General features: G+C 42.6%; 1 protein-coding gene across 3 annotated transcripts in view; it reads right to left on the bottom strand.

The window, feature by feature from the left end:
- FGF2 (fibroblast growth factor 2) overlaps window positions 1-11,381 on the bottom strand; it is a 79,171-nt gene extending 67,790 nt beyond the window's left edge. Inside the window, exon 1 of one of the 3 annotated variants that reach the window (XM_053901269.1) lies at window positions 10,596-11,381. In XM_053901269.1, the coding sequence (XP_053757244.1) occupies window positions 10,596-10,773 (178 nt within the window). In that variant the 5' untranslated portion in view covers window positions 10,774-11,381. The remainder of the gene's footprint in view (window positions 1-10,595) is intronic. The other 2 variants (XM_053901268.1, XM_019414908.2) reach the window with 2 other exon arrangements.
- Window positions 11,382-11,676: the final 295 nt, after the last annotated feature.

The following is an 11,676-nucleotide window of genomic DNA, read 5'->3' on the forward strand; positions in this document are numbered from 1 at the left end:
TAAATGTCCAACTTTGGCTCAGGTTATAATCTTGCAGTTTGTGAGTTCAAGCCCTGCATGGGACCCTGTGCTGACAGCTCAGAGCCTAAAGCCTGCTTCAGATTCTGTATATCTGTCTCTCTCTGCCTCTCTCTCTCTCTCAAAAATAAACATTAAAAAATTAAAATAAAAAATTTTTAATAAATCATATTTGTTTAAATTTCTGCTACATGTCTATCTGGAATTCTGACCATGTTTGAATCTGTATTCTAAACACTAAGAAGTCTACAAGGCATAATTCACCACTTGTCACAAAGAGATCATGTTTTGAAAAGCTAATAGCAAAGACTGTATTATCTATAAATGAGGCATATAATGACACTTGTGCTTCATAAATTTATAATCAAGATTAAACATATTATTTGTAAGAACTGACACAGAGCATATCTTCAAGAATTTCATTCATTCACTCATTCAAAAAATATTCAGTAAATATCAAGGTCCTGGGAATACTGAGATGAAAACCAACCATCTGGCCCTTCCTGTCCCGCAAGGTACAGTGACTTTGCCTATCACTATGGCAATCTCCCTAGGCATCTGGCCAAAGTTGGACAGATCCTATAAATACTTCATGGCTTTAGTAACCTCCCTACAAAATAATCTGTGCCCCATTTCTCCAACCCTATAGTAGCTGAAAGAGTTGTGCAATTCATTATTTTTTAATCCAACACCTGCTATAAATGTCCTCTTTTTATATGGTATCTCTATTGAACCAGTTAGCAAGATTGTCTTCCCAATTTTACTTGCATTATATTCCCATTACTAAATTATTGAGTTTAGAGTAATGTAAAAATATAAATATGTAAGAAGAACTTCTAAAACTTAGAAACATAAAATAGAATATTTCTTTTTCTCACATAATGTTTTGGACAAATGCCTTGCCCCTCAAAGAAAATAAGGAAATAAGGTTAATTAATCTTACATTTAAAGATTAAGATGAAATTTGCCTCCGAGAAAGGCTCTCCAAACCTCCAAATAAGAAAACTAACAAAAGAGGACCAACCATGCAAAATGCAAGATTATGCCTACACCAAATCAAGATTTCCAAGATTAAAGGGTCCTTCTTCTCTTGAATCCCTATCCAATTCAAGTAGTCATCGAGCCCGAAAGTAAATGATACCTCTCCCCAACATACACACACTATCTTCAAACAAGTCAAAGCTACAAATAGCTGAGGAGAAAGATCAAATTACACAGAAGAAAAAAAAAATCTAGGCAAGAAAATTAATATAATTAATAGAAGAGGCAGAGACAGAGACCAAGACCACAGGTGTTAGATTAAAAGATACATGTTATTAAAGCAGTAAATAAATTTTGTTTCTAATTCAAGACAAAGACTGTTCATCAAGTGATACAATTCAGAAAGTAATTTTTTAAATGGAGGTATTATTTGATTCTGTTACTCTTTTCCATTTTCTATTTATGTAATGACCACTGAAAACCCTATGAATTGTTTTCTATTTGCAAAATGATTCAGCTTAGAAAGGAATAGAATAAGACTGGTCATTCAGCAATTTCTCCCACCCATCCTTACAGACATCACATCACAAAGACTATGACTCACTTTGTCATACAATTTCTATCCTTTTAAGAGTTTTAAGATTGCAATGAATTCTGGCTCATAAATCTGATTATTAGGATTAAACTATTTGTGCCATTTCCTCACCCAAAAAAGTATACTAACAATGGTACCAGATAGTTTTTAATCCTAATTTATAAAATGATTCACTGGTTTTAAATTTAAGAGATAGAGGCTTAAGGATTAAAGTGTCTGATTGAAGTATGAATTCTCAGATCTTAGAGGATTAGAACTAGTTCTGGAATTGGCTAGAAATACTGATGTGTTATTCAATAGCTGACAAGAAAAACTTCCACAATAAAAAATAATGCTAGAGGCACCTGGTGACTCAGTTGGTTAAGCATCTGACTTCAGCTCAGGTCATAATCTCACAGTTTGTGGGTTCAAGCCCCACATCGGGCTCTGTGCTGACAGCTCAGAGCCTGGATCCTCCTTTGGATTCTGTGTCCCTCTCTCTCTTGGCCCTCCCTCAGTCACACTCTGTCTCTCTCAAAAATAAACATTTAAAAAAAATTTTTAAGTACTGTTAACAAACAATTATGTTTTACCTTTATTGCCCCCTTTAAATAACATGAAAGGTGTCTACAGAAAGAACTACAGTGATGCTACAATTTATCCACTTTACATGCCTCATTCTTAAGTATTTATGCTTATTTATTTAAAGTTCTAGCTCATTCCACAAATGTAGATTGAATCTCTTCATAGGCCTCAGCCTGGTCATTCATTCAGCAAATGGAGCCAAGAGAAATTGTGATGAGTTCATTCAGTCTTGGACCCTCAGAGAAGAAAGAAAGAGATTGTTAGGTAATGTTTGTTTGTTTAAATCCTTACCAACTAGGAATTTCCAATAACATTAGGGGACATGAAATTAAAACACATCAAGCTATTAGAAGCATGAAGGAAAGATGGTATAGGACAGTGGGAAAGAAATGCGGCCTGAAGCATGATTAGGACTAGGATAAGGTAAAAGGATTGAGAAGACTTTCCAGCTCAAGCAAACAGCCTGAGGAAAGGTGAAGAGAAGGAAGATGTGAGAAAGTCAGAAAGGAAGTGAAAAGAGTTGGCTAATTTTTCGGGTACATGTAGAACTTAACAAACATTCTTTGGCCACTGTGCATGAGGTCAGATACATAAAATCTGTCCCAGTCCTTCCCCGCAAGGAGTTCACAGTCCCACTCCGGGAGAGAAACAATTCAACAATGTATTACAACAGAAATCATTAGACTTTGTAGTAGCATATGTACCAAGTATTATGGGGAAAAAAGAGATAAAAACAACTTCTCCCTGGGAAGTTAGGGAACATTTCACAAAAAAAGAAAACTGCTGAGATTAGCTGTTAAGAGATTTTTTTTTTTAAGAGCAAGGTGGAAACAAAAAGAGTGTGTGAGAGGAATTGATAAGAGCGTCTTCCAAAACAAGGATCACATGAGGAAAGGCCAATCACTGTAGCAGTGATGGTCTATAATTAAGCAAGAGCACTGGCAGCATCAGGGGAGTAGGGATGGTAAATAGTGGGCAATAAAATTGAGCAGGTAGATCACATTTGAAAAGGGTGGTCAGGTAGGGTCCGGTTGTAGGTAAGTGAAGGCAGGGGAAATCAAAAGACACGGCAAAGAAAAATCACTAAGGTGGGGAAGACTCTGAGGTGTCTAGCTTTGAAGACAAGAACAATTTAACTACAGGAGTGCCTGGGTGGCTCAGTCAGCTAAGCATTCGACTCCTGACCTGGGCTCAGGTCATGATCTCATTGTTTTTGAGTTCGAGCCCTGGATCCAGCTCTGCCCTTAAAGTGCTAAGCCTTTGAGAGACCTTGAGAGTCTCTCTCTCCCCCTTTCTCTCTACCCCTCCCCTGCCTCAAAATAAATAAACTTTAAAAAAATAATTTCACTCCAAATAGAAATTGGGTAGAAAGAGATAATAGGTTGAGAAAAACACATTAAGTTCTTTACCCATTTTGAATTGAGACAGTGGCAGTTTATCTGTCCTTCAAGCAGAAGAAAACGGAGTGTCAACACAGAGATGGGAAATCAGAGACTGAGACGAAGACCATAAGTGATCTGCTGAAGGAATATGAGTGCCCAGAAAGAAAGGTAGAAGCCCAAAACAGAGCCTTGGGGAATATGAAAGCAAAAGACCAAAAGAAGGAGAAATCAGAAGAAAGGATAGTTGGCAGGTGAGAAAACTAGGTTGATGTGGTATAACAGAAACCAAAGAATTCTCAAGAAGACAGGGGCAGAAAATAGTATCGTGTCAAAAGTAGGGTGACAAATTGGATAAGGCCACATTATTGAAGTGGAAGACTGGGGCCCAGCATGATTTACATAGAATTCTGGGGTGGACAGGATCCAGAGTTAAAAAGAGAAAAGGAGGTGAAGTAGAAAAAGAACACACAGGACTCCCAGATATTGGCCACAAAAGAATGAACATACAATGCACAGCATACCTAAGGAACTTCATACCACATAGTACGTGATAAAAACCCAAAATGCTTTTTAAAGAAAGCAGAATTCCTAACAAGTTTACTATTTATCCTGAAAAATGATTCCACTCTCTATATGGAATACTCTAAGAAATGCTAACACCCAATCTCTAAGATTCCCAAATATTTTTCAAATATAACTTTGTTACATATAATCACCTTCATTAAAAGATTGACCAAGTGCCTAAATGCAAGCATTACTACACCAAGAGAACAGCAAACCTCAACTAAGCTTTCTACAGCAATACGGGCCATGAGTAGTTACTACACAGGCCAGTCCACACAAAATGGTTTCATCAGCAGCTGACATTTAGTGAGCACACCCTGAGGGAAAAGTCCTAAGCTGTTCATGATGCTTATTTATATGGAGAATTCATGGTTCCTACCTTAAGATGTCAGCATCTTCACCAAGCACCTAAATCATGAACAGAGAACAATGTACTCACAGAATCTAGCCAGATTATGACTACTCTGTACAAATTTTCTTTAAGACAAAAAAAAAAAAAAAAAAAAAAATACTTCTTGGCTAATTTTATTTATTAATTATAAATTACAGTTACAAATTAATGTAGATCTTAATTAAAATTAAATAAATTATACTGGGGTGCCTGGGTGGCTCAGTCAGTTAAGCGTCGAACTTCAGTTCAGGTCATGATCTCACAGCTTGTGGGTTCGAGTCCCACATCTGGCTCTGTGCTGACAGCTCAGAGCCTGGAGCCCGCTTCGGATCCTGTCTCTCTCTCTGCCCCTCCTCCTCCTCTCTCTCTCTCAAAAAATAAACAAACATTAAAAAAATTTTTTTAATTAAAAACATTATAAATTAAACAGGAAAATTCCTTCCAATCGTTCAATTATACATGCAAGAACTTCCTCAATTTTTAATCTCCAGAATACCTTAAAAACCTGGAAACCTTTCACTTCAGAATTCTGTAAGATAATTCAATTTAGAGTATAAGTTAATATGGGGAAAGTAAGTAACCCTTTGAAAATACAAACACACACACACTCTACAGATTTCTGTAAATGAACAGGCAAGCATTAAGGATACACTGGTCAATTTAAAAGTCACCTTGCACAGGAAGAGTGACAGAGGACAGCTGGCTTGAGACATAAATTAAACACTGAATATTGGCTGTCTGTTGACTCCAGGTCCTCCAAATTTCTTCAAACTAAAAATATCCTACAGGAATTTAGAATGGAACTAGTCTGGCTTCTAAGAAACATAGTCTATGGCTCAAGGGGTGAGGTTCCCTGGGAGTTACCACTTTTGGTCCTCTCCTAAATTCCTGGGGCTATGAATAACCTAGATTAGAGGAAGGATTTGATAGCAAAGGAGAATACAATAGCTAATATAACAATGAATACAACAAGGAAACATTGAGCCACAACTGCATTTCCTAAAGATATAATATTCTAAATTATTTTGCAAACAATCAAGCATTGGATATTTATTGAGCACTGACAGCATACGAGTACAAGGCCAGATCTCCAGTTTCAGAGTGCAGAAAATGACAAACTCAAAAGCAAAACACAACACAATACATTTGCTTGGATAGAATACCGTAATGAGGTTAAGGTTTTTGCCGCAATGTGTGGATTTGCCTTGCTCCAGTTCACGTCTTAGACTCTTACCCCAGGCAGCCTTCTAACAGATGTGTGCCACAGGACAAAGGGGCCCAAGTAGGGTTTTTGGAAAATCAACACTGGAATTTGGAAAAACAAGAAAAGGCTATGGCACATGTGTAGTCATTATCCTGTTGTACAGACATCTTGTGGCTTAAAAATAACAGTTCTAATGATGTGAGACCTAAAAAATCACCTTTTTTAATATCACAGATGGGGATTTCTGAGAATCAATGCGTAGATGAATAAAGTCAATTTTATAATTATAATGCATAAAAGAATGGTTCGTGTCTTATTACATCTGTAATATTTTATTTTCAGATTAACTTAAAAATCATACCCATCCATTTAAAATGCCATCAAAAATCTAAATGAGAATACTTAGAACTCCGTTGTCATACCATTGTCAAAGCCTAATTACATAATGGACATTTTATAAACACAAGGAGTGCCCTCAGGGCGTGTCACAGGGGATATTGCCTCTTCTAGGCTGAAGTCACTTGGCATCTAACCCTTCTTAAAAGGCTAAGGTGTGGTAATATCTATGACTCATGAATTGTCCTTTCATTGCTGTACCAATGACATGATTTCCATGATTAAATGAGCTATTAGATTCTTACTTCATTTGTTTACTGCACATAAATAGCATTACAGTAAACATTGTGTTTATTGAGGCAGATTAGTGGGATCCACTTGCCAGATATTACCCAAAAAAAGATGGGGGAGAGAATCTAGAATCACTGAATCAATGGTTCCGTTTACATGAAGTAGAGAAGAAAGGTGGCTTTATCCAATGCCCTGGGAACATAACTAGAGGTAACCTGTGAACCAGTAAGACCTCCTCCGAGGGGCTGGCTTCCCCAGTGCTCTGAAATGGAGAAAGCCCACAAAGTGGGGCCCCTGGAGGGTGTTCTCTCTGACTGAACGGAAGAGTGCAATGAGGCTGGAGGAGGGCAGGAATAGAAGGCAAGGGACCTGGTGGGCAAGAAGCTCATTCAGGATGATCACAGGGGAAATTGGCATATGAAGGCAGGTGATCAGTTACTGTTCTGACCCTCAATACTGTCTTCAATAAAACAAGATCAGTGAACTAAAAGGTCTGACACCTCCCTCTGAATTTCACAAGTCCATGTTTTTATGAGTCGAGTCGCATGGAATATGTGCCGTGGCAAAGGGCACGGGTGTCACGCGGGCCAGGATGCCATCCCTGCTCCACACAGGAGTGGGCAGGTCCCTCTACGTCTCCAAGTCTCAGTATCCTCTAGAACCTGGAGGCAGACAAGTATGGCAAACAGGCAGTCAGCTCCCAAGAGAAGCCCAAGGGTAGAAACAGCACTGCTAACCGCCTCCAGTTTTTCCTAAATAAGAGCATCTGGACCAAATTTAATGCCAAAATGTACATAGGCAGCATACATTTCTCTTGCTACACTCCACCACACGGCGTACGTGCCACTCAGGCTAAAGTGTTCCCTCTTCGGAAGTTTTCACATAGTTCACTACTTAAGAGTAAATACTTAATGTTACACAATCCCATGGACATTTGGAAGGGGCCAATTAAAACATCCAGGACACAAGGAAGCTGGGTGAGGAGCACACATGCTGGAGAAACAGACTCTTGTCACCGTATTGTGCTTCTATCAAAATCTCATGTCAAACAAAAGCTACTCCATGACTAGAAGGAAAGTGCATGAAAAGTGGCCCTTTCAAGTGAAAATAAAGCAGAATACCCAGGTATGAAGCAAAAGGGGCCTTCAACAACACTGAGAAGTTGGAAAATTGATATTGTCTTCTCCCTCCCCTTTCATTTCTGCCTCTGCCCTCCCCACCTCACACCTCCTTGCCCTGTCTCCCCCTTCAGCACCTAAGGCACATCCCCCATACCTAACCAGCACCCCCCACATTTATACCATCCCTCCAAGTACCCAAAGGATATTTGCATTTTAAAAGACATCGGGGCAGAAAATGTTAATGCCAAAGGAATAAATCTCAGAGAGATTTTCAGGTCAACTGGACAGTTTGAGGAATGAGACTAGGGGGTTTTTAACTTTTCAAATAGGTCTAGATATCTGAGCCATAATTCAGTGGGAAATTGTGACAACCATCAACTCTGCTTTTTTCCCCACGTTTTCTGGTCAGTGTCATTTGTTTGGGGTAATGGAGGAAATGCGGTTGGGAAGATACTGTTATATCATGTCCACAATCATTTTTCCTTGTATCTTTCCCATCGGTCTTGTCTTGGTTCGGTCAACTATCAGCACAGCTTTGACATGTCAGAAAAATAGACTGTACTTAAACTTATGTCCAGGTTGAGCTACACAGAAGTGGTTTAAATTCATCACATCTTTAGGTTTGTATTGTTAGTCTATTGCCTGCTAAAAGGTGAAAAAAAAATCAGTACCCTCCACAAATCTGGAGTATTCTAATCTTCACTTTTAACATGTAGTCTTTAGCTAGTTATCAAGTTGGAAGGATTCTCAACCTTAGCACTATTAACGTCTGGGATCTGGGGCACCTGGGTGGCTCAGTCAGTTAAGCGTCCAACTCTTGATTTCGGCTCAGGTCATCATCTTATAGTTTGTGAGATCGAGCCTAGTGAAGAGCCTGCTTAGGATTCTCTCTCTTTAAAAAAAAAAAAAAAAAAAAAAAAACGAAGAAGAAAGAAAGAAAGAAAGAAAGAAAGAAAGAAAAGAAAAATTGTGGCTGGGATAAAGTAGGATGCACTGTAGGATGGTTAACAGCATCCCTGGCTTGGATCTCCTAGATACCAGTAGCACCCTTCCAAATGAGCCAAAAGTGTCTCCAGGCATTGCCAGAAGCTGGGGGGGTGGGGGGGATGGGGCAAAATCACCCACCTATGAGAACCAGTGAGGTAAAATAAGATAGCAAAAAAACTCAGAGTTGGAAAGAAACAGTTAACAGCTATTATTACAAGGGTGGTAGCGTGGTATGCAATTCAGAATTATCCTCAGTCACTAGCCCCCAGTTATATTCTAAAGGAAATAGGGTATCAAAAGCTTCAAAGGAAAAAAAAATCCAGCAACTAATAAAGGGTCTTAAAAAAAAAGAGAGAGAGAGAGACAGAGTACTAGGGGAAGGTCCAACATGAACCTAATATGGAGGAGAGCTCTTTTATGTTGTAGTCCTAGAACATGCTCCTTTTTTATTATTATAGACAGTTTATGCTGCTAGAAAAGAACAAAACTCATTGGGATATATATGCACCTGGCCCTAATCAGCTGTGTTCACCTAGCAGACTACTGCAAAACAAACTTCAAATACAAAGCTTAAAATTTAATTTGGACAACCTATTCAAATTACTGAATAGAGAAACAGCACTAACCCATACATATTGGATTACGAGCATCTTTTCAGTTTTACTGAATAGAAGCGGTTGATAACATTTAAAAATTATGGCAGGCCTGGAAAAAAATGAAAGACCTGCATCTTTTGCTTGTTGCTGCTTTGAAATCAATAAAAACCCAAGCAATATAAAAGCACATTTCTCATTTGTCAACTCAGATCTCAGTGCAAAGCTTTCGCCTCTTCCAATCACTTCACAGGTGGGAAGGACATTGCATCAGCATCTTAGGATAAAGAGGTGACTCCTGGGGCGTGGAGCTCGGAACTCCTGCAGGTCTTTTCTCAGGCAAATAGAGGATCAGATTCTTCACCAGAAACCAATAAAGGTGGAACTCACAGCTTTTAAAACAGACTTTTTACCTACACTTACAGGAGAACAGTTACAATACGCTCTGATCCTCCTTCTCTCACTTCAAATTCCAACGGTGTCAGCCAGTTTTATGCCCTTTTCCCTCTCTTTTTTGAGACCAGTGGGTCTCAAAGTGTGGTCCCAGGTCAGCATCACCTGAGAACGTGTTACAAATGCAAATTATCAGGTGTAAGGAATTCTAGGCCTAAGGAAGCAGAAACTCTGGGAGACAACGTTCAGCAATGTGTTATAACGCCCCCCCCCCCCAGGTGATTCTAATGTACTCCTGGAGTTTGAGAACCAATGATTTAGGCTAGTGTTATTTCTATAACCACAGATTATTTTTCACAGAACACAAAAGTGTACGATGGTAAAATGAGTTCTCTTCGCACTTTGTATGAATTCTCATTTGATCCTCAAACTTGATGCAAGGTAGACATTATCCCCATTTTTAGGTATCAGAAAACAAGCTCAAGGTCCCAAAGCTAATAACTGCACGCGAAAGATAAAAGTTTTTGCAGTTCTTGTCACTATTGAAACAAAAGTGTGTCGCACTTTAACAAAAGGTCCACATCTTCTGCTGCTTCAGCCTTCGGCAATTTGGAAAAAAATAGAAATGGATGTGTAAGAGCAGTGTGCCAGATGGCCTGGATCCTACCAAATCAGAGTTTAAGGGCACACTCTGGAAAGGTATTTTTCCAGTAAAGAGCACTTAATTCAGCCTTGTCCCCCCCCTCCCCCGCCTTTGTCCGCGGGACTTCGCGCATCCAACACAGAAGGGGTTGGAACTTCAGGATGGGGACCCAGACTGTTTCTCCGCAAGCCGCTCGCCTCTCCGCCGTTGGGCATCCCCTAAGTCACAGGTTGTCTGCGCGAAGGGAGCCCGCCTCCCAGGCCTTGGAGGCTCAGGGCCCAGGGGACTGGTTTACCAGGGGAAACTGGCACACTCCAAAGCCTGGGGAAGGATCTAACCCGACACCGCAGCTGGGGAGGAAGGGGCGAGTGGTGAACCCGAAACCACCGAGGGCCGCTAGGAAAGAAACCACAAGTCCCACTAAGGTCGGGGTGAAGAGAAGCAAGAAGCGCCAAGGAGGGAATGGAGGGGAGGGGGAGAGAACCACAAGAGTGGAGATGGGATCGGGGAAGAAGAGCGGGCCAGCACTCACTGTGAGGGTCGCTCTTCTCCCGGACCCCATCCACTCGGCCGTCGGGGTGGATGCGCAGGAAGAAGCCCCCGTTTTTGCAGTACAGACGCTTGGGGTCCTTGAAGTGGCCGGGCGGGAAGGCGCCGCTGCCGCCGTCCTCCGGCAGGGCGGGCAGCGTGGTGATGCTCCCGGCTGCCATGGCCCCCCCGGGGCCGTGCCGGGGTGCCCGCGCCCCAGGAGCCGCGCGGGGAGCCGCCGTCCCCCGGCCCCGGCCCCCGACCCGGTCCGGGGCACGGCCCCGGCCCCGGCCCCCCAGCCTCCCGCCCGGCGGCGCGCGACCGCGCCCGCGGGCCCCCAGCGTCGCGCCTCTGGGCCTCTCCCCTCCGCGTCTGCCCTGGAGCGCGATGCGCCGCGGCGCTCGGGAGCCGGGGCTTAGGGCTGGGTGTCTCCGCGGCCGCCGCTCTCCGGAGGGCCGCCTCTCCGAGCTACAGCGCCCGGGTTCCGGCTGCAACCGCGGGCACCGCGTCCGCCGCTCTGGCCCCGGCCTGGCCGCGGCGTCACATCTTGTACATCTCCACCCCCGAACACCCACCAACCCCGCACGCCCCCGGCCCTCCTCCCTTCCTGCGCGCCGCCCCCTACTCGCTCGGGACTTTACGAGGCCGGCCTCTGGATCGGGAGCTTTGGCCGCAGCACGCAAGCGCCCGACATCAGTCCCAGGGGGGCAGCGGGGAGCGGGGGAGGTAAGGAGGGCGCGCCGGGAGGCGACCGCCCGGGGCCTCCGCAACTCTAGGGGCTCGACCCCGGCTAGTTCCCCAGAAGTCGCCCCAGGCCCACCCTGCCGATCACATTTAGTCTTTCCTCACACTGTGGAGCTTTTGCTGTGCAACCAGCCGTGACTCAACTTTTAAACGTTTAAATGCAACTTTCTCCCCCATTCTTTTTCCTTGCCAGCGTTTCAGAGAAGAAACTATTTCCACCCCCAAGAAGTGAAGGATTCCGAAATGAGGGCGGATACTGTGTCAGAATAAGTTTTGAACACCTCTAAGCACCAAAATAGGGGAGGGGTGGGGTACGTGTGGGGCACAAACTTTATAATTGA

This window comes from Panthera pardus, unplaced genomic scaffold, assembly GCF_024362965.1.
Source record: "Panthera pardus isolate Hobbes unplaced genomic scaffold, ASM2436296v1 HiC_scaffold_13, whole genome shotgun sequence".
Classification (NCBI taxonomy): Eukaryota; Metazoa; Chordata; class Mammalia; order Carnivora; family Felidae; genus Panthera; species Panthera pardus.